The following is a 22,973-nucleotide window of genomic DNA, read 5'->3' as shown; positions in this document are numbered from 1 at the left end:
ATGAGTCAACTCTTCGCATGAGGTGGCCAAAGTACTGGAGTTTCAGCTTTAGTATCATTCCTTCCAAAGAAATCCCAGGGCTGATCTCCTTCAGAATGGACTGGTTGGATCTCCTTGCAGGCCAAGGGGCTCTCAAGGGTCTTCTCCAACACCACAGTTCAAAAGCATCAATTCTTCGGTACTCAGCCTTCTTTACAGTCCAACTCTCACATCCATACATGACCACAGGAAAAACCATAGCCTTGACTAGACGGACCTTTGTTGGCAAAGTAATGTCTCTGCTTTTGAATATGCTATCTAGGTTGGTCATAACATATCACCTCACTCACCACTAAAGGCAGGGTGTGCAGGGGCATCATGGCTCTCAGGCTCCTTTGCAGAATAGAGTATAGAATAGAGAACACAAGCAGAATAGAGAATATAAGTAGGACAAAGAGTCAGTGGGTGAGCCAGGATTGACTGCAGTGTGTGCTGAGCTCTACCCATTCTCACTCCACTAAAGAGGCACTATGTGTAGGACATCACGATGGCATTGGGGTTTCCTTTCCTCCAAATGTGTTCCTTTTTATGGCTGAGTAATATTCCATTGCATATATGTATCACAACTTTATCCATGTCAACAGATATCTAGGCTGCTTCCATATCCTAGCTATTGCAAATCGTGCTACAGTGAACATTAGGAGTACATGTGCCTTTCATTATTAGGGTATAGGAATGCAAGGGATTTCAGTTTATTACTTTTATATCCTGTAACTTTACTATGAACAGTATGAAAAGGCAAAAGGATGGGATACTGAAAGAGGAACTCCCCAATCACTAGGTGCCCAATATGCTACTGGAGATCAGTGGAGAAATAACTCCAGAAAGAATGAAGGAATGGAGCCAAACCAAAAACAATACCCAGTTGTGGATGTAACTGGTGATAGAAGCAAGGTCCAATGCTGTAAAGAGCAATATTGCATAGGAACCTGGAATGTCAGGTCCATGAACCAAGGCAAATTTGTAGTGGTCAAACAGGAGATGGCAAGAGTGAACGTCGACATTCTAGGAGTCAGCGAACTAAAATGGACTGGAATAGGTGAATTTAACTCAGATGACCATTATATCTACTACTGCAGGCAGGAATCCCTCAGAAGAAATGGAGAAGCCATCATGGTCAAAAAAAGAGTCCGAAATGCAGTACTTGGATGCAATCTCAAAAATGACAGAATGATCTTTGTTCATTTCCAAGGCAAACCATTCAATATCACAGTAATCCAAGTGTATGCCCCAACCAGTAATGCTGAAGAAGCTGAAGTTGAACGGTTCTATGAAGACCTACAAGATTTTTTAGAACTAACACCCAAAAAAGATGTCCTTTTCATTATAGGGGACTGGAATGCAAAAGTAGGAAGTCAAGAAACACCTGGAGTAACAGGCAAATTTGGCCTTGGAATACCGAATGAAGCAGGGCAAAGGCTAATAGAGTTTTGCCAAGAGAACACACTGGTCATAGCAAACACCCTCTTCCAACAACACAGGAGAAGACTCTACACATGGACATCACCAGATGGTCAACACCAAAATCAGATTGATTATATTCTTTGCAGCCAAAGATGGAGAAGCTCTATACAATCAGCAAAAACAAGACCTGGAGCTGACTGTGGCTCAGATCATGAGCTCCTTATTCCCAAATTCAGACTGAAATTGAAGAAAGTAGGGAAAACCACTAGACATTCAGGTATGACCTAAATCAAATCCCTTATGATTATACAGTGAAACTGAGAAATAGATTTAAGGGACTAGATCTGATAGACGAGTGCCTGATGAACTATGGACTGAGGTTCATGACATTGTACAGGAGACAGGGATCAACACCATCCCCATGGAAAAGAAATGCAAAAAAAGCAAAATGGCTGTCTGGGGAGGGCTTACAAATAGCTGTGAAAAGAAGAGAAGCAAAAAGCAAAGGAGAAAAGGAAAGATATAAACATCTGAATGCAGAGTTCCAAAGAATAGCAAGAAGAGATAAGAAAGCCTTCCTCAGCGATCAACGCAAAGAAATAGAAGAAAACAACAGAATGGGAAAGACTAGAGATCTCTTCAAGAAAATTAGAGATACCAAGGGAACATTTCATGCAAAGATGGGCTCGATAAAGGACAGAAATGGCATGGACCTAACAGAAGCAGAAGATATTAAGCAGAGGTGGCAAGAATACACAGAAGAACTGTACAAAAAAGATCTTCATGACCAAGATAATCACGATGGTGTGATCACTCACCTAGAGCCAGACATCCTGGAATGTGAAGTCAAGTGGGCCTTAGAAAGCATCACTATGAACAAAGCTAGTGGAGGTGATGGAATTCCAGTTGAGCTATTCCAAATCCTGAAAGATGATGCTGTGAAAGTGTTGCACTCAATATGCCAGCAAATTTAGAAAACTCAGCAGTGGCCACAGGACTGGAAAACGTCAGTTTTCATTCCAATCCCAAAGAAAGGCAATGCCAAAGAATGTCCAAACTACCGCACAATTGCACTCATCTCACACGCTAGTAAAGTAATGCTCAAGATTCTCCAAGCCAGGATTCAGCAATACATGAACCGTGAACTTCCAGATGTTCAAGCTGGTTTTAGAAAAGGCAGAGGAACCAGAGATCAAATTGCCAACATCCGCTGGATCATGGAAAAAGCAACAGAGTTCCAGAAAAACATCTATTTCTGCTTTATTGACTATGCCAAAGCCTTTGACTATGTGGATCACAAGAAACTGTGGAAAATTCTGAAAGAGATGGGAATACCAGACCACCTGATCTGCCTCTTGAGAAACCTATATGCAGGTCAGGAAGCAAGAGTTAGAATTGGACATGGAACAACAGACTGTTTCCAAATAGGAAAAAGAGTACGTCAAGAGTGTATACTGTCAACCTGCTTATTTAACTTCTATGCAGAATACATCATGAGAAACGCTGGACTGGAAGAAACACAAGCTGGAATCAAGATTGCTGGGAGAAATATCAATAACCTCAGATATGCAGATGATACCACCCTGATGGCAGAAAGTGAAGAGGAATTCAAAGCCTCTTGATGAAAGTGAAAGAGGAGAGTGAAAAAGTTGGCTTAAAGCTCAACATTCAGAAAACGAAGACCATGGTATCTGGTCCCATCACTTCATGGGAAATAGATGGGGAAACAGTGGAAACAATGTCAGACTTTATTGTGATTTGGGGCAGTGATTTGGGGCTCCAAAATCACTGCAGATGGTGGCTGCAGCCATGCAATTAAAAGACACTTACTCCTTGGAAGGAAAGTTATGACCAACCTAGATAGCATATTCAAAAGCAGAGACATTACTTTGCCAACAAAGGTCTGTCTAGTCAAGGCTATGGCTTTTCCAGTGGTCATGTATGGATGTGAGAGTTGGACTGTGAAGAAAGCTGAACACCAAAGAATTGATGCTTTTGAACTGTGGTGTTGGAGAAGACTCTTGAGAGTCCCTTGGACTGCAAGGAGATCCAACCAGTCCATTCTAAAGGAGATCAGCCCTGGGTGTTTTTTGGAAGGAATGATACTAAAGCTGAAACTCCAGTACTTTGGCCACCTCATGTGAAGAGTTGACTCATTGGAAAAGACTCTGATGTTGGGAGGGATTGGAGGCAGGAGGAGAAGGGGACGACAGAGGATGAGATGGCTGGATGGCATCACTGACTCAATGGACGTGAGTCTGAGTGAACTCCAGGAGTTGGTGATGGACAGGGAGGCCTGGCGTGCTGCGATTCATGGGGTCGCAAAGAGTCAGACATGACTGAACGACTGAACTGAACTGAACTGAGCTTTACTATATTCATTGATTCCCTCTAGTAATTTTCTGGTGGCATTTTTAGAGTTTTCTGTGTATATTATCGTGTTATCAGCAAACTGTGAGAATTTTACTTCTTTTCCTGTCTGGATTCTTTTTTTTCTTCTTCCCTGATTGCTGTAGCTAAGACTTCCCAAACTATGTTGAATAATAGTGGCAAGAGTGGGCTGCTGCTGCTAAGTCGCTTCAGTTGTGTCCGACTCTGTGCGACCCCATAAACAGCAGCCCACCAGGCTCCCCCATCCCTGGGATTCTCCAGGCAAGAACACTGGAGTGGGTTGCCATTTCCTTCTCCATTGCGTGAAAGTGAAAAGTGAAAGTGAAGTCGCTCAGTTGCGACTGACTTGTAGAGACCCCATGGAATGCATCCCACCAGACTCCTCCATCCATGGGATTTTCTAGGCAAGAGTACTGGAGTGGCTTGCCATTGCCTTCTCCCTTGTCTTATTCCTCATCTTAGAGGAAACGCTTTCCGTTTCTCACCGTTGAGAACAATGCTTGCTCTGGCTTTGTCGTGTAAGTCCTTTATTATGTTAGGTATGCTCCTTCTATGGCTACTGTCTGAAGAGTTATAATAAATAAGTGTAGAATTTTGTCAAAAGCTTTCTCTTAATCTACTGAGATGACCATGTGGCTTTTATCTTTCATTTTGTTAAGATGGCATGTCATATTGATTGATTTGTCTCTCCTATGATGGTGATATTCTGTATATTGGAGAATCCTTGCATCCCTGAGATAAGGTCTACTTTATCATTAAGTATGATCTTTTTAATGTGTTGTTCGATTCAGCTGGCTAGAATTTTGTTGAGTATTTTTACATCTATTTTCACCAGTGATATTGGCATGTAATTTTCTTTTTTGTGGCATCTTTGTCTGGTTTTGTTATCCGGGTGATGGTGGCCATGTATAATGAACTGGGATGGTTTTTTCCTGTGCAATTTTCTGGAAGAGTTTGAGCAGGATAGGTAACAGCTGTTTTCAAAACTTATGACAGAATTCGCCTGTGAAGTTCTCTTGCCCTGGGTGTTTCTCTGTTGGAAGATTTTGTGAATACAGTTTTGGGAATCTGTGCTTGTGACTGGCCTGTTCATATTTTCTATTTCTTTCTGGTTCAGTTTTGGAAAGTAGTATTTTTCTAAGAATGTGTACATTTCTTCCATGTTATCCATTTTATTGGCATATATTTCCTCTTATGATCTTTTGTATTTCTGTGTTGTCTGATATAACTTATTTTTCATTTTCAATTTTATTGATTTGAGTCTTTCTATTTTTTTGATGAGTCTGGCTAATGATTTATCAATTTTGTTTAGCTTCTCCAAGAATCAGATTTTTGTTGTATTGATCTTTCCTATTGTCTATTTCTTTTTTTTTTTTTTCATTTATTTCTGCTCTGATGTTTATGATTTCTTTCCTTCTACTAACTTTGGGGGGTTTTGTTCTTCTTTTCTGTTGCTTTAGTGCAAAGTTAGATTGTGTATTTGATGGTTCTCTTGTTTCTTGAGGTAGGCTTGTATTGGTAAAAACCTCCCTCTTAGCACTGCTTTTACTGCATCCCATAGGTTTTGAGTCACTGTGTTTTCATTCTCCTAGGTCTTGATAAACACTCTTGAGACTTAGTTTTAGATAGAATATCTCAATGGGGGAATGGCGGTTTTCCCAGCAGCTCAGAGGACAGGACGAGCTGAGTGTGGCAGCAGGCCCTGGGGATGCGAGCTCATCCTCTCCCTGAGGTGACATTTCTCAGCTGGGATTCTCAGCAGAGGCCTGGAAGAGAGGCGGGACACAAAGAGGTGCCCCCAGTGACCCCATCCTCTGGGAGGGAGCCCAGCTCAGGTCACATGGGGGCTGGGGCTCCCATAACTGCAGTGACAGAAGCAAATGTCCCCAAGAGGGAAGGACATGCCTGGGACAGTCCTGCGAGGACCCTGCTGTCCTGGTTATTCCTGCCCCAGCTCTCGGCCTGTGCCCACCCCCTCCCCCTCCCAATACCAGTAATCCCCTGTCTCCTGGGTGCCCCTCTGTTCCACCTCCCTGCTTCTCTCTGACTCCTCCTCAGCAGAGTTAAAAACTGCTTAACATTCTCCTGAGGAGGAAGGAAGCAGGTCTCTCCAGCTGAGGCGGAGACCACAATTCCAGTGTCCCCTTGGCCTCTCGGGCACCTTGGCCCCTGCACTCTGGCCCCGCCCTCCATTACTGGGCAGGGAGGTCTTGACCTGGTCTTTGTGCTCATTAGGATGCTGGTTCAGCTGCAAGAAGGTGACTGAGTGGCAGTGACTCGAGCAAGAGGGAAGGTTACTTCTCTCAGCGCGGGAGTGGGGCGTGGAGTCTACACTTCGGACTGTTCTTGGCCGGTCAAGGGTCACTGCTCCACAGAGTATTGAGGCTTCCAGTAACTGGTGTGTTTTGCTCTGCCACCCCACAGGGTGTCTCTGCCTTCCTTGCATGGCTGAAGGTGCCTCACCCCCCTGAAATATCATCTCAGTTGGGAAGGGGTGGGGAATGAAGGGAAGAGGGCAGTGCGTCCTCAAAAAGGTGACCCTGAACTACCCTCATCACTTCTGGGCACATCCACTGTTCAGAACCTCGTCACGTGGTCTGTCATCCTCAGGAGGCAGGGGAATGCAGGCTCCTGCCAGGAGTCTATTACCCTGTCCTAATTAGGAGGGGCTGTGTGGTTCTGTTCCTAAAAGGCAGAGGGGAGAGTATATGTTGGGCAAAGATTAATTGTTTTATGCATTAATCACCTGTTCGTCTGGACCTCAGGAAGGTTTTCTAACAGTGTTGAAAAAACCTGAGGTACACTGAGCTGTCATTAAGATATTTACTGCTTCCTTACAAAGAAGGGGGAGGATTTAGGGACGGATTCTGCAGCCCACTGATGTTTCTCATATTCTCATATCGTCTCCCACATGATCACAGAATGGCTGCTACTGCTTCAGTCATCAGGAAAGGAAAGGGGTACAAGGGGACATTTCTTGCTAAATCTTCTTAAAATAGAAAATGTGTGAATTCTTGCCCTGAAACTCAAGCCAGTTAAGCCCATACATCTTTTCAGCTATAACTATTTGCATGCCCACTTCTAGTTCCCACAGAGGTGGCGAAAACAAGAATCAGGCAGAGGTGGATCTTTCCATGACCTGTGGGACCAGTGCTAAGTCATCCCTTGGGTCTGGGTCAATATTCCCTGATTGAAGTGAGGATTCTGAGTGTGGAATTAGGGGCCATCAGACCTGCCCTCCTCAGGCAGATGATATGGGGACAGGGTGTGCCCTTCACAGATTGCTGAACCCCCATCTCAGACCCCCCATCCCCAAGTCTTCCCCCTCTTCTCCAGCTGCTCCTCCTTGGTCTCCTCTGCTTCCTGCGCCTCCTCTGCTGCTCCCACTGGTTCCTGAGTTCTCAGAGCCCACCCCAAGTCCAACCGCCTGGCTGTCTCTTTGCAGAAGGACACGGCTTTCTCTATGAAACATTTGGGGTCCGGCCACAGTTCTCCTGGCAGGTGGACCCATTTGGTGCATCCTCCACGACCCCCACCCTCTTTGCCCTGGCGGGCTTCAATGCCCACGTCATCTCTAGGATCGACTACAACCTGAAGGAGGCCATGCAGGATAACCGGGTGAGTGGTAAGCTGCATCTACTCATCCACTTTCTCACCATCAGAACTGAAAAAAGCTGCTGTACCTTTAGTAATAGTGGTGAGCTCCCGGTGTCTGCAGGCATTCAAGCCAAGTTACAGACAGCCTGGCTGGCACGCCCTGGCAGAGAGTCCTGCCCTGAGGAGGGTCAGATGAAGGTGCAGACAGGCGGCGTCTGGCGGGCTGATTCCTCTGCCTCCTGTGGCTTTGGGAGGTCAGGGCAAACCTTGAGGAGGGGGCAGCAGAGGGGGATCTTGACCTGAACCCCTGAGAGCAGCGGGGGCGGCGAGGAGACTCAGGTGGGGCCTGAGTGGGTTGGGGAGCCGGCAGCCGTGTCGCCCCTGGGCCCTCACTCCGTTCCCTCCGGGTTTGCAGCAGCTGCAGTTCGTGTGGAGAGGGTCCAGATCCCTGTCGGCACAGCAGGAAATCTTCACACACGTCCTAGACCAGTTCGGCTACTGCTCGTGAGCACCTGCCTCGGGCCAGCCCCCGTCCCAGCACCCTCCCTGGACCACCTCCGCCACGCCCCTCATGGCCGGCCCTGAGGGCATGCACTGAGCTCCCATCTTACAGAAAGAACAACTGAGGCCTGGACACCCAGCCAAGGTCCCGTGGTAGCCGCTGTAGGGCAGCTGCACTGGGCTCAGAAGGCAGCACCAAGGCCTCCATGTCCTCAGTCTCCCTGGGTCTGAGGATTTTGTAATACTGCTCTGTCTTTATATAGAATTTTGTGATTCTGTTCATCACCATGTTTTTTGCATTATTTTTTAATTTGAAAAGTGTGAAAATCTCATTATATTGTTACTGAGATTTTTACAAGTGCGGAGTTTTGTGTGAAGGCAAGTATCTCACTTGCCTCGTTCTGGTCCCAGCCCTGCTCAGGGTTCTTGGAATCAGAACTGAAGGGCACAAGGATGACCTAAAGAATGAGTGATCTCATGAATTGCTCCTGATCCACATGGAGGAAGTGGGGCCCAGAGGTTGTGGGCTCCACGGAACAGCTGAAAAGATACGGGCTTGTAGGGTCACGTGCCCAAGGTCCTGCAGGGCTGGAAGGTGACGCCTTCTGTCCACACAGCTCTCATCTGCCCACCGCCCCCCTCCACCCTCTGATGGGAGACAGAGGTCCCGAGCCCGGTCTGCAGGCACAGTTGCTCTGGCCTTGCTGAGTCCTCCCGGCCTCCTAGGTCTTGGGCTGCTGCCCTTCTCAGGGCTGGTCCCTAACACTCGTCTCTCTCTCAGTGAGGGATTTTACTGGGATGGTGACCCAGTCTTCCCAGGTCCTCCCACGAATGGCCTGTACCCCAGCATGGAAATCCCTGTCACTGAGGACACCATCCCAAGCTTTACCAATCTCCTGCTGAACAACGTGTTGGCTCGAGCCACCTGGTTCCGGACACCACACGTCCTCTGGCCCTGGGTAAGTGGGGATCCCTGACCCTGGTTGCTCAACTCTGCACAAGGGCTGCTCCATGTGTCCCACCCTAGCAGCTGGGTCCACCCCAGGACGGTGTGTCCTGTTCTAATCAGGCCAGCATCCATCCAGGCAGTGGGCCATCCCAGCCCCAGCTCAGTCCTCCTTCCCTGCACCCCGAGTCCTCACCCAGTCTACCAGCTCCTCACCCCACCCTGGATCACCCCAACAACCTCTGCCTCCAATGCAGCCCCTCCCCGATGCAGGCTCCAGCCTCTCCCCAGCTCTCCCCTCCTTTCTCCTTCTCAATGCTGGGAGCAGAGGCTTCGGCCTGAATCCTGGCTTCCTACTCAGGAGCTGTGAGACTGGGAACACTCTGAGCCTCACTTTCCTCATCTGTGAAATGGGGATGATGACGGGACCTGCTCATAGGCTGGATCTGAGGTCAAGTGGGAAAGACCCCCCCAGGGGACAGTGCCTGATGTTATGTCATCATAGGTGTCACCGCTAAACTGTAGGGAGCACCCCGTTTTACGGGATGCATGTGTCTCCTCCATTTCCTCTGCCCCACTGGGCATAGGGGCAGGGCCTATGGTGTCCTGCCTACTCGTAAGGGACTGAGAGCCAGAGAGGTTAGGGAATCTTCCTGAGGCCACATAGGTACTTAGCAGGGCAGCTAAGAAAGTGGAATTTGCTCAGAGCCGTCAGAAAAGCTCCCGAGCGAGAACGCACGTGTGCACGCACACGCAGTCAGCATGCTGCACGTTACGTCCTCATGACTTGTTTTTCAGATGGAAATATAACTTCTGACCTCCGTCAAGCATTTAGCCCGCCCTGCAGCCCCTGTCTTTGGATCTACCCATATGTTCTCTCCATACATGAAGTTATTTTCCACATACTTTCTGCTTTCCTTTCATTCACGTATACCTGAGACCATATAGTATTTCATCTTTCTCTGTCTGACTGGTTTCCTGAGCATAGTGCCCCGAAGTTTCATCCATGCTGTTGCAAATGGCAGGATTTCCTCTTTTTATGGTGAATAATACCGTGTACATATATAACATTTTCTTGATCTCGTCGTCCACTGATGCACATGTAGGTTGATTCCATATTTCTTGCCGATTATAAATACAGCTGCAGTGAACATAGGGTTTCAGAAGTCCTTCCAAGTTAGTGTTTTTGTTCTCTTTGAATAAATACAGAGAAGTGGGGAGACTGAATCACGTGGCAGCTGTATCGTTCGTTTTTCCAGGAACCTCCACACTGCTTTCCATAATTGCTGGAACAATTTACTTCTAAATCAACAGTGCGTGAATGTTTACATTTCTCCTTATCCTGATGTACATTTGTTGTTTCTTTTCACTTAGACAATAGCCGTTGTAACAGGTGTGAGGTGGTACCTCTGTGTGGTTTCGATTTGTTCAGCATCTTTTCCTGTGTCTGTTGGCATCTTCATGTCTTCTCAGACAAATATCTATTCAAGACCTCTGCCTATTTTTTACCTGGATCATTTTCATCATTACTACTGATCTATATGTGTTCTTTTTATATTTTGTGTATTATGCCTTTCCAGATTTATGACTTGCAAATGTTTCATTTCATGGAAGTGAAAGTGAAGTCGCTCAGTCATGTCCAACTCTTTGCAACCCCATGGACTGTAGCCTACCAGGCTCCTCTGTCCATGGGATTTTCCAGGCAAGAGTACTGGAGTGGATTGCCATTTCCTTCTCCAGGGGATCTTCCCAACCCAGGGATCGAACCCGGGTCTCCTACATTGTAGGCAGACACTTTACCATCTGAGCCACCAGGGAAGTCCATTTCATAGGCTGTCTTTATTTATGAAGTTTCTTTGCTGTGCAGAAGCTTTTAGTTTGATGTAGTCTTACTTGTTTATTATTCTCTGTATTCCTTTTCCATGTGATGTGAAATCCAAAAACTCATCATCAAGATTGATGATGAGGAATTTACAGTGTATGTTTTCTTCTGGAAGCCCTTATAGTTCCAGGGGTTACAATCAAGTCTTTAATTAGCTTGACTTACTGTTTGAGTACAGTGTCAGGCAGTGGTCCAACCTCATTCTACACCTGAGGATGTTCAGTTTTCATAAGACCATTTCTGGTAGGAGATGTCCTTTCCCAGTTTATATCCTTGCCCTTTTGCTTTAGTGTAATTACCATACACACATGGCTTTGTTCCTGAGCTCTCTATTCTATCCCATTGATCTATCTGTATCTTTTATTATCGGTACCAGACTATTTAGATTGCTATGACTTTGCAGTGAAGTATGAAATCAGACCGAGAAGGCAATGGCAACCCACTCCAGTACTCTTGCCTGGAAAATCTCATGGGTGGAGGAGCCTGGTAGGCTTCAGTCCATGGGGTCGCTGAGTTGGACATGACTGAGCGACTTCACTTTCACTTTTCACTTTCATGCACTGGAGAAGGAAATGGCAACCCACTCCAGTGTTCTTGCCTGGAAAATCTCAGGGACGGCGGAGCCTGGTGGGCTGCCGTCTATGGGGTTGCACAGAGTCGGACACGACTGACATGACTTAGCAGCATGAAATCAGGGTGTACGATGCTTCTAGTTTTGTTCTTACTAAAGATTGCTCTGACCACTCATGGTCTTTGTGGTTCCCATAAATTTTAGGATTGGTGGTTCTATTTGTGTGAAAAACATCATTGGAATTTTAAAAGGTTTTGCCTTGAATCTGTAGATTGCTTTGGAAAACGCAGCCCTCCTCTTGCAGTCATGAGCTCAGAATATTTTCCCACTTAACTTGTGTCTTCCTCCATTTCAATCATCACAATGTCGTCTAGTTTTCAGTGTGACAGCAGGGCTGTCACCTGCTCCATGAAATGTATTCTTAGGCATTTTACCTTTTTGATGTAACTATCAAGAGGATTGTTTCCTTCATTTCTCTTTCTGATGGTTTGTTGTTAGTATGTGGAAACACTAATCAGCAGGTGATTGTGTCTGTTGATATTTTATCCTGCAACTTTACTGCTGTTATTCATTTAAAATTAGTACAGCCACTATGGAGAACAGTGTGGAGATTCCTTAAAAAACTGGAAATAGAACTGCCATACGACCCAGCAATCCCACTGCTGGGCATACGCACCGAGGAAATCAGAATTGAAAGAGACACGTGTATCCCAATGTTCATCGCAGCACTGTTTACAATAGCCAGGACATGGAAGCAACCTAGATGCCCATCAGCAGACAAATGGATAAGAAAGCTGTGGTACATATACACAATGGAATATTACTCAGCTATTAAAAAGAATACATTTGAATCAGTTCTAATGAGGTGGATGAAACTGGAGCCTATTATACAGAGTGAAGTAAGCCAGAAAAAAAAACACCAATACTGTATACTAACACATATATATGGAATTTAGAAATATGGTAATGATAACCCTATATGCAAGACAGCAAAAGAGACATAGATGTATAGAACAGTCTTTTGGACTCTGTGGGAGAAGGCAAGGCTGGGATGATTTGAGAGAATAGCACTGAAACATGTATATTATCATGTGTGAAACAGATCGCCAGTCCAGGTTCAATGCATGATACAGAATTCTCAGGGCTGGTGCACTGGGATGACCCAGAGGGATGGGATGGGAAGGGAGGTGGGAGGGGGGTTCAGGATGGGGAACACGTGTACACCCGTGGTGGATTCATGTCAATGTATGGCAAAACCAATACAATATTGTAAAGTAATTAGCCTCCAATTAAAATAAATACATTGATATTAAAAAAATTTTTAAGATTTGTCTCTAGGGTTTTCTGTAGTCACTATTTTTATGACATCATTACAGCAGCCATTAGTGAGAATTTTATTTCTTCTGTTCTGATTTCCATGCTTTTTCATTACTAATTGCTGCAGCTCTGATTTATAATACCACATTAAATAAGTGGTGAGTGGGATCATCCTTGTCTTTTTCCTGATCTCCTAGGAATAGTTTTACCTTTTCTTCCTTGAGTTGGTGTTAGCTGTCAACTTGTAATATATGGCCTCTACTATGTTGAGGTAATTTTCATCCACACCCACTTTGAGAGTTTTTATCACAAATGGAATTTGAATTTTGTCTTATGCCTTTTCTGCATCTGTTGAGATGATCATATAATTTTTATCTCACATTTTCTCACTGGTTGATTTGAGGATGTTGATCAATCCTTGCATTCCTGGAATAAATTCCTTGCATTCTGCTTTATGATGATGCAATATTGTCTTCAAGTATTATTGATTTTGTTTGTTATTATATTGTTGAGGATTTTTGCATCTATGTTCCTAGGATATATTCAGCTATAATTTTCTTTTCTTGAGGCTTCTTTGCCTGGTTTGGTGTCAGGGTAATCTTGGCATTGTAAAATTATATTGAAACCTTTCAGTCCCCTTCTAGTTTGTAAAAGAGACTAACAAGGATTTGTATTCCTGAATCCTTGATGGCAATGCCAGACCAGCTTACCTGCCTTCTGAGAAATTTGTATGCAGGTCAAGAGCAACATTTAGAACCAGACATGGAACAATGGACTGGTTCCAAATTGGGAAAGGAGTAAACCAAGGCTGTATATTGTCACCTTGCTCATTTAACTTACATGAAGAGTACATCATGCAGAATGCCAGACTGGATGAAGCACAAGCTGGAATCAAGATTGCTGGGGGAAATATCAGTAACTTCAGATATGCAGATGGCACCACCCTTATGGAAGAAGCAAAGAGGAATTGAGGAGCCTCTTGATGAAACTGAAAGAGGAGAGTGAAAAAGCTGGCTTAAAACTCAACATTCAAAACACTAAGATCATGGCATCTGGTCCCATCACTTCATGGCAAAGAGATGGGAAACAATGGAAACACTGAAGGACTTTATCTTATTGGGCTCCAAAATCACTGCAGATGGTGACTGCAGCCATGAAAATAAAAGATGCTTGATACTTGGAACAAAAGTTATCACCAACTTAGAAAGCATATTAAAAATCAGAGACATTCCTTTGCCAACAAAGGTTCATCTAGTCAAAGCTATGGTTTTTCCAGTAGTCATATATGGATATGAAAGTTGTGCCATAAAGAAGGCTGAGCACCAAAGAATTGATGCTTTTGAACTGTGGTGTTGGAGACAACTTTTGAGATTCCCCTGGACTGCAAGGAGGTCAAACCAGTCAATAGTAAAGGAAATCAGTCCTGAATATTCATTGGAAGGGCTGATCCTGAAGCTAAAGCTCCAACACTTTGGCCACCTGATGCGAAGACCTGACTCATTGGAAAAGACCTTCATGCTGGGAAAATTTGAAGGCAGGAGGAGAAGGGGATGACAGAGGAGGAGATGGTTGAATGGCATCACCAACTCGATGGATATGAGTTTGAGTAAACTCTGGGAGTTGGTGATGGGCAGGCAAGCCTCAGGTGCTGCAGTCCATGGGGTCTCAAAAAGTTGGACACAACCGAGTGATTGAACTGACTGAACAAGGATTTGTATAAATTCTTCAACATTCGATAGACATCGCTGCTGAATGTTGATCTTTGCTTTCTTGAGAAGTATTTGGATCCTGGTTCAGTTTGACTCTAGTATCCATTTGTTCAGGCTTTCTTTTTACACATAATTCAGACTGGGCAGGTTATATATTTCCAGGAATTTATCTGTTTTTCTACTTTGACATCTTTCTGAGGATGGGATTAAGGTCAGTAAATTCAAGCAAGCCATTCTGCTTTTTATTCTTGTTTAGTATCTCATCATAATCAAGGTTATTGATAACTAAGAGCAGTGCTGGGATTTAAGAAACTGTCAGGAAACAGAATCTGGCAGACACAGAAAATCAAAACCTAAATCATCACGCTTATGTGGAATTTTACAAAACCAGTCTCATAGAGAAAGAGATCAGATTTTGGCAGCCAAAGGCGGCCCTGGAGAGTGTGGAGACTTGGGGGAATGTTGTGAAAGGGTACCAACCTGCAGCTGTAAGACAAACCAGTGCTGGGGAATCACCCTCAACATGGCAGAGAGGCAGACACGCCCAGCACAGGGCCCTGGATCGGTGCCCACCGCGGGGAGTGCGGGTGGTCATGGGGGTGAGAGGGGCTCTCCCCGTGCAGGCTGGGCTCTGAACCCAGAAGGACAGGGCGTTGCTTCTGTCCCCGGGCCTGCAGGGATGTGACAGGCAGTTCTTCAACGCCTCACTGCAGTTCACCAACATGGACCGTGTAATGGAGGAGGTCAACAAGTTCACAGAGAAGCACGGCATCTCGATGGAGTACGCCACGCTGGGCAACTACTTCCGGGCTGTGCATGCTCACCAGCTCTCCTGGAAGGTCCGAGACCACCGAGACTTCCTGCCTTATTCCTCAGGTAGGAGCCGCTGGTGGGGGAGCAGGGAGGGATTCGGTGCCAGGGAGGAAAGGGGCCCCCAAACTCAGTGCCTGCTCGGGCCTCTGCTTGGAGCCTGCTAGGGGCCCTGGGGGAGGTACAGGCCCTGACCCTCCTTCCTGACCCCCTCCACACTCTGCCTGCTTCCTAGCTCCAGGAGCCTCTCACGCTGTCCACATGCAGCAGGCCCCGTCTCTGCCTTGTATTGCAGTGCTGCCGGAAGGACTGCCCCGTGCCCACCTCCTCTTCCTGCAAAGTCCCAGTTGTCCTGTGGTGTCACCTCCTCTGATCCCCAGGTGGTGCTTTTGGTAAAGAACCCACCTGCCAATGCAGGAGACACAGGAGATGCAGGTTGGATCCCTGGGTAGGGAAGATCCCTCGGAGGAGGAAATGGCAACCCACTCCAGGATTCTTGCCTGGGAAATCCCATGGACAGAGGCGGGCTACAGTCCGTGGGGTCGCAGAGTCGGACAGGACTGAGCATGCATGCATGCATGTCACCTCCTCCAGGAAGCCTTTCCTGAGCTTAAGTCTAGATCGGGTGTCTCCTCTTCCCCTCAGGGTCCCACTTTTCACCTATTGCCACAGAGTCATTACTGGGGGACCTTGTCTCCCACAAGCCTGTGTCCTGGGGGCCAGGACAGGTTTGGCTGTGGCCAGCAAGGCTCAGGGTGAAAGGTCGTGGAGTGAGCCTTGTGCTGGGTTGTGTGCACCGTGGAACCGCTCTGTGTCAGGACAGGGGGGACGTTCATCTTGGTTAGCGCATCCAGTGTGAGAATGAAGTGAGATGAGGAGAGCCCTTAGCCTAGTGCCTGGGCCAGAGCCAGGGCTCAGCAGATGCAGCTTTTAACACTGACAGCAGCATCTCCACCCTGGGAGGCCAGGCGCCATCCTGGACATGCTGTGGACACTGCGTGCTGAGGAAGCTAGCCCCGGGCCTGATTGCCCAGAAGGAAGCCCAGCATCAGCGTCTCTTCCAGGTCCAGCCCCACCCACCTCCAAGCGGACCCCCCTATAAGGTCCAGCTCCGCTATCTGCAAGCCAGACAGGAATTATGCACACACAGCCTCCCACTGACAGCTGGGGAGGCAGAAACACCCTCCACACCCCAGTCCAGACTTTGCTCAGGGCATCCGCGGGGGATGGTGTTGGCTAAATTATTGAGTATCTGAAACTCTTACTGCATACAATGCCAGAATCCTTGAAGGATCCTTGTTGTCCTGCTCCCCTTTTCCAAAAAAAAAAAAAAGAGGAGCTAAGGGGTATGGTCGTGGGGGGAGACTGTGGCCAGGACCCCATGAGCCAGGGCAGCCCAGGGACCCTGATCAGGTCCTACTTCCCAGCCAGGTTTGCCCAGCCATAGGTCCACGGTGGGATCACTCAGCAGGACAGGTTGTTTTAGAAGGGAGAGGTGAGGTGAGTGTCTGTCTCCATGGACAGTTAGGAGACCCAGGCTCACAGCAGCATCCACTGGCTGAGCGTCCTCCAGGGGACCAGGGTGCCTGGGCTGCGCCTCTCCAGGCCCTGTGCCCTGCCTGCCCTCACCATTCAGCAGGCACAGTCTCTCTCAGCAGGGCTGGCCCCAGGCGGTGACTCAGATGCTCACCTGGGTTGAGATCGCAGCTCCTGCCCCCACGGGCTGAGTGGCTTTGGGTAAATGACATCACCGCTCTGAGGCTTGGTTTTGTCATCCATGACATGGGTTCTCAGAGGACTGGAGGGACTCCCACATGGCAGTTCAAATACAACCACTCCCCTTCTCATTTCCTTCCCTTCTGAAGAGACAACAGGATGGGCCCCCAGCTGCAGGGCTGGTTCCAGGCTGGGTGCCACCCTGACTGCCCCAGACCTGGATTTGCAGTGCCTCTCCGGCCTTGGTCTTCTGCCTGAGTGGTGAGAAAGGGGAGCTACATACCTCTCAGGACACTTCCCTTGGGACCTCATCAGACTGGGGGAGAGCTGGCTCCTGGAGTAGATGAGAGGGGCTACCAGAATGTGGGCGGTGTCCCAATTAAGGTGGGTGTGACACGGCCGTGTGGGCGTGGTCACACTTGAGGTGGGAGGGGATAGACGGTGTGGGCGTGGTTACCAGGAGGCAGGAAGGAGTGTATGCTGAAAGGTCCAGTGAAGAGCGAGGTGGGTGTGGCCACTTAGCCTCCCTCTAGAGAGGCACCATTTAATCAGAGACTAAAGTTCAAGGAGGAGACTTGGTCCTGATCTGAGAGCAGGATTATCTTGGTAGCTTTGTCTAGTTGGGTCCCTGCTTAGAGCTGAGGCTGTGGTGAGCCGGTGCCTGACCTGTGTGCTCAGCTTCTGGGAGGAGCTGTGGAGGGCCCCTGTGTCTGCCCTCTCAGGCTGTAGCCTTTCCCCGGTCCTCCTGGCTTCCCTTCCTTGTCTAGCCAAGGTCCTCTGAGGGAAGAACAGAGAATGGAGGCACAACCCAGCCTGGGGAGGAGGCAGGAGGAGGGAATAGTCGGGAACCCTGAACCACCTGCTGAGACACATCCCAGCCCCAAGGTGTTCAGACTCTTGCCCCTTCCACCAGCCTCACACTCTTAGTCCAGGGTCAGGACAGTGGCTCCGGGGCTCTCACAGCTCCCACACCCCTGCCACCCTTCCCTGCTGAGCATCCAGAGAGAACTGCTGAAATGCATGCCTTCCAGGACCCACTTTTTCTCCAGAGGCACACACGGGCTGCCAGCACTCCAGCGCTTCCCCTCTGGGTCCCTCAGTCCTCGCCCTCATCCCTCTCCCTCCTCCCCTGAGGTACTCAGGGCGTTTCCCCACAGGCCCTACCAAGGGTTCAGGTGCACACTGAATTCTTGTTGTCATCAAAGTGCTTCAGCACTCGGGCCTCTCCAGGCCTGCCCCAGCCCAGCCTGTCCCTGCCAGCTGCCCAGCCATCCAGGGATCTTGTACCATTGCTGATCTGGCTGAGACAGGAGCCCTGAGATCACCCCCCTGACCTAGGCTGTGTCCCTGGGGACCCAGGCAGATCTATCTCTGACCTCATCTTCCTCAGCATTTCCCAGATGAGGCTCAGGGGCCTCCATGGGCAGGACCTCACACCCACTACTGACCTTTTGCTTCTAGAAATATTTCACGCTTGGACCGGATTCTACGCCTCCCGAAGTGGTCTCAAGGGGCTGGCGAGGCGAGCCAGTGCTCTGCTGTACGCCGGGGAGTCCATGTTCACGCGCTACGTGCTGTTGGCTCCCCACCGGTTCCTGGACCCGGCCTGGGGCCTGCAGCAGCTCCAGCAGCTCCGCTGGGCCGTCTCCGAGGTAACACAACGCCTCCCAGAGACAGAACAGGATTGGACCCTCCTGGGCTGTGTGCTTCTTCCTCCCTAGGTCAGCACACCTCCCAGTCCTTGGTCACTACAGGTCTACTTTACAGATGAGAATACTGAGGTTGCCTTGGTCACAAGACCTGTGCCTGTTGAAGCTGCCCCAAGGCTAGGACCATGGCCTGCAAGGGTTCAGCTTGTGGTTCAGTAAGATTCAGAGCCCGATTGACCCAGAGGGGAAAGGGCAAAGTGGAGTAGCACTGATATCCAACAATCCAAGGCTGGGCTCAAATCTCAGCTCAGTTCTGTGACCTCAGGCTACTGAGTTTCCCTCTCTGAGCTTTGTTGCAGAAACCAGTGCTTGAGAAACCAAGCACCACACTCAGCGAGTTGGAGAAGTCAGGTTTACTACGCTGGCAGGCCTAGAGGAGTTAGCACTCTAAGCTGTGATCCCCAAACAAAGGGGTTACAGAGTTTTTAAACACGGACAGGAATGACTCTGTGGATTTGCAGGGGCTGGGAGATTGCAAAGAGCAGGACAAGGGTGAGTGAGATAAGATCCAGTTCCTAGTATTGTGAGTCCCCACTTTCTGAGACTACGTGACCTGCGTGATCCAGACTTTGCAAGGAGCAAGCTGAGTTACAGAGGCAGAAGGAGCAGGGGGTTATGTAAAACTTTAACTTATCCTCTGCATTCCCCCCTCTTGATGCTTCTATCATTCACTGTAGAAAGCATCATCTCGTGTTTTGGTAGGATATGCAAAGCTCCCCTTTGTTTAGGGGGTATATTGAGCTATTACCATTGTAACTTTATGGATTCAATTCGAGAGGTTATGAACTCGGTAATAGCACTGAGAATACAAGGGCCAAACAAGAGCGCCACAAAGAACATGAAGAGAGGACTGGTTTAAGGGAGAACCCACAATGTCCAGCTCCATATGTGGTTCCAGTGACCCCAGGAATTTGTTAGTTCCTCTCTCTTTTTCATCATTCATTCCCTTAGATATTGGGCCGTATCCCTGACTATTCCTATTTGGTTTACATTAAAGCAGAAGTCTTTGTTCAAGAAGAGGCAGAGGCCTCCCTTTTCAGCTGTCAGTAAGTCTAGTCCTCTTCTATTCTATAAAGCCACCTTAGCCAGGGAATCTGTTCGGTCCTGTAAAGCCACTAAAGATTTGGCTGCTCTCTCCATGTTGTCTGTGAAGTCCCTGAATAGTGTATGGCAGGAGGTGGTTGATGAAACAATTCCTCCTATTCCCATACCTATCCCAGGAGTAATTTCCAGACCAACTTGTAGAGTCATGAACTGGGTGGCTCTTTTGACCATGTCTTTGCTGCCAGAGGTAAGGTGAGAGTCTGGCTGTTAGGGGCAATATTCATCGGCAGAGTGAGGAAAGCTAAGATGCAGATACCCATCCAATTGACTGGTAGGCATAAGTAAGCATCTTTCCCACAAAGAAAAGGCCTTGATGGGGCAGCAGCATATTGTGTTTGTGGGAGGATGAGTGGGCCACTCACCTTTTAAAGTTTGATTACACTGGTCCCTGGCTAAATTGTCTACAGATTCAGTTCCTGCATTATTTGTAAAGCATTCTGGAGCCTTTTGAGTTAACTCAATTGTCCTTAAGACTGGCCCTTGTAAGGGTGAATATATAGGAGGTCCCATGGCTGTTGCATTATTCAGTGGTACTGGTATAGCTAAGTGCCGTGGCACTCCTCAGGATAAGCAAAGCCGGCAGTCCCTGACCAGCTGGGGGATGGTGTCTTTAAGAAGGCGATGGGTTGCACTGAGAACCTGGTACAGATGAGGGTTTAAAGGGGAGTTAACTCTGTAACCTGAGTCATATTGCCAAAGGACAGAGCCTGAGTGTTCAGGGCAAAGTTGCTCCGTGATTTTGTCTGTCTGCATTATTGTTCCTGTCCAGTAGGTTTTTCCATTTATTTGCAGACAGACACCTGTTTTCTTTTATTGCATCTGTGTGGCGTTTGGGGGTAAACGGGGGCACAGGGGCATGATGACAATGGCATGGTATCAGGATACCCCCGGGGCTTGGACCACCTGGTGGGGGAAAGCAGTGGGGGGCATGAATGGAGAACATTTTTGGTGCCCAGGCCTCTGGATACATGTCACATGGTTAAGGCAGTAGGTGACCAGCCTATAGGATTGGCTATCTATACATTGTTCACGCTGATGATTAAGGACGCAGTTTTCCAAGTTGACCAGTGCGTGATGGGTAAGGATCGGCACCATCTGTTACAGCAAGGGACAGAAAAGGTTGCAAAGCAACCTGCACATAACAGATAACTGAACACTAGCAAAAGATTTTCTCCCATCTTTGGGTTGTCACGGCTATAGCAACTGAGCCTATCGTGAAGGGGGTCAGCTATAGTGAGCAATTTAGTTAGTAGGGCGAATGGATCATAAGAGACATGATCCCTGAGGCTTCCTGCTACAGTGAGATAACAGACAGCTAACTGCAGCTTCGGACCCAAATCCCAGCCCTGGAGTGCAACTGAAGCTAGTCCTGGAGCAAAGAGCACAGCAATAACGCCAACCAGGGATAAAGACCAAGGTTGACAATGAAAATCCATTGATATTTTGATAGCCAGATCTTCAAGTTTCCACCGGGGGGATGACCAGTCAGCTGTCGGAGTGTGGCTGGAACAATCCTCAAGCTTCTGCTGTGCACTGACTAGTCAGCTTCTGAAGTGACTAGAGCAGGGCTCAGCTCCCTTTGTGGGTGAAAGCCACTGTATTTGGAACCAGACCTTGAGGGGATTTTCAGAGTCCTGAACTGCTTTCCAGATGTCCTCGTCACAGGAAGCCACTGCCTTCCTGACTCTGGTGGTGGATCCAAGGGATGAAGTCTGTAACTTTAACAGCAATAGGGGTTGCCAGGACGACAGTGAGAGGGCCTGTCCCAACTTGTGGAAGTGGTTCTTTTTCCAGTCTTTAACCCATAGCTCATCTTTTGGCTGATAGGGATGAATCCAATTGCCAAAGGAATGGGTGTCCTTTCTAAGGTTTCTTGGGCGATATGGTGGAAGACTTTTCCCAGAGCCTGGAAGTATCAGTACATCTCCAGGTCATCTGGTTATTGGGGGTTTCCCTTGAGTTTTCCTATCATTGGGGGCATTTTCCCATAAAAGATCTCAAGGAGAGAATTGCCTGAGGACCGCAAGATACATCTGGCTTGGACTAAGGCTAGTGGCGACATGTCAACCCAAGATAAATGAGTCTCCTGACAGTGTTTAGCTAATGTAGTCTTGAGGGTCCGATTCATGTATTCAACTTTCCCTGAGCTCTGTGCTGGACTGCATGATTGCTGGGGACAGCGAGTCTTTGGTCTGGGAGCTTCCACCAGCCCTCCTTTTCTTTTATTCCTCCATCATTTAGAGCCCATTGGTCTTCTTTCTTGGTGTATCTCGGGGACGGAGGCAATTCTGGTGCCAAGAGGACCTTAAAGGTTGCTTCAGGGTCGACTCTGGGGATTGGTTGGGTTGCCGCCTCCCTGGCTGCCTGGTCAGCTGACCAATTTCCTTTGCTGATTGGATCAGTTCCTCACTGATGGCCTTTACAATGGATGACTGCTATTTGGAAAGGCTTCCAGACTGCGTCTAACAACTAAAGGATTTCTTTTTTGTTTTTAATCTCCTTTCCCCCTGCTGTCAATAGTCCCCTTTCGTTATAAATGGCTTCATGTACACGTAGAGTATCCAAGGCATGCCTGGTATCAGTATAGGTGTTGACTCGTCTCCCTTTGGTGTGCCTTAGCGCCTGGCTGAATGCCCGTAGCTCAGCCCGTTGTGCTGACCACCCTCATGGCAAGGCCTCGGCCTGCACTTTCTCGTCAGCTGTTGTTACGGCAGAGCCTGCTTTGTGCTGCCCGTCTTGGATGAAACTGCTTTTGTCAGTGAGCAGTTCCAGCTCTGGGTTCTGGAGGGGGATGTCCATCAGGTCCAGCCTGCTCAAGTGAATTTCATCTATGACCTCCTTATAGTTATGGTCAGGGGTTCCCACTTACACAGGTAAAATGGTGGCAGAGTTCAGCATCTGCACAGTCTCGAGTTGTACCTGTTTGTTTTCCCAGGGCAGTCTTTTATAGCAAATCATCCTGGAGTTGGTCAGCCACTTATGGCCCTGGCTGTTCATCAGGGCAGTAACAACATGGGGAACCTTTACTTTTATATTTTGTCCTAGAGTAAGCTTATCTGCTTCTCTGGCCAAAATCACAGTGGCAGCTGATGCCTGGAGGCATGGTGACCATCCCACAGCCACTGGATCCAATCGCTTTTACAGGTATGTGGCCGGGCGCTGCCATGGCCTAACTGTTTGTGTGAGGAGCCCCACTGCAGTGTGATTTTTCTCACGCACAAAGAGGTTAAAGTCCTGTGCCACATTTGGCAGCCCTAATGCAGGAACAGTGGTCTAG

The 22,973-nt window shown here is 48.0% G+C and overlaps 1 protein-coding gene across 1 annotated transcript in view; it reads left to right on the top strand.

Annotated features, from left to right (window-relative positions):
• Nucleotides 1-22,973, top strand: part of LOC102396650 (epididymis-specific alpha-mannosidase) — a 52,123-nt gene that overhangs the window by 4,890 nt on the left and 24,260 nt on the right. Inside the window, exons 4-8 of the mRNA XM_045166264.1 lie at nt 7,280-7,452; nt 7,847-7,935; nt 8,642-8,891; nt 15,035-15,233; nt 18,345-18,535. Of these exons, the coding sequence (XP_045022199.1) occupies nt 7,280-7,452; nt 7,847-7,935; nt 8,642-8,891; nt 15,035-15,233; nt 18,345-18,535 (902 nt within the window). The remainder of the gene's footprint in view (nt 1-7,279; nt 7,453-7,846; nt 7,936-8,641; nt 8,892-15,034; nt 15,234-18,344; nt 18,536-22,973) is intronic.

The sequence above is a fragment of the Bubalus bubalis genome, chromosome 7 (assembly GCF_019923935.1).
Source record: "Bubalus bubalis isolate 160015118507 breed Murrah chromosome 7, NDDB_SH_1, whole genome shotgun sequence".
In the NCBI taxonomy this organism is placed as follows: Eukaryota; Metazoa; Chordata; class Mammalia; order Artiodactyla; family Bovidae; genus Bubalus; species Bubalus bubalis.
Note: the sequence above shows the minus strand (reverse complement) of the source record. Positions and strands in the feature narration are given on the sequence as shown.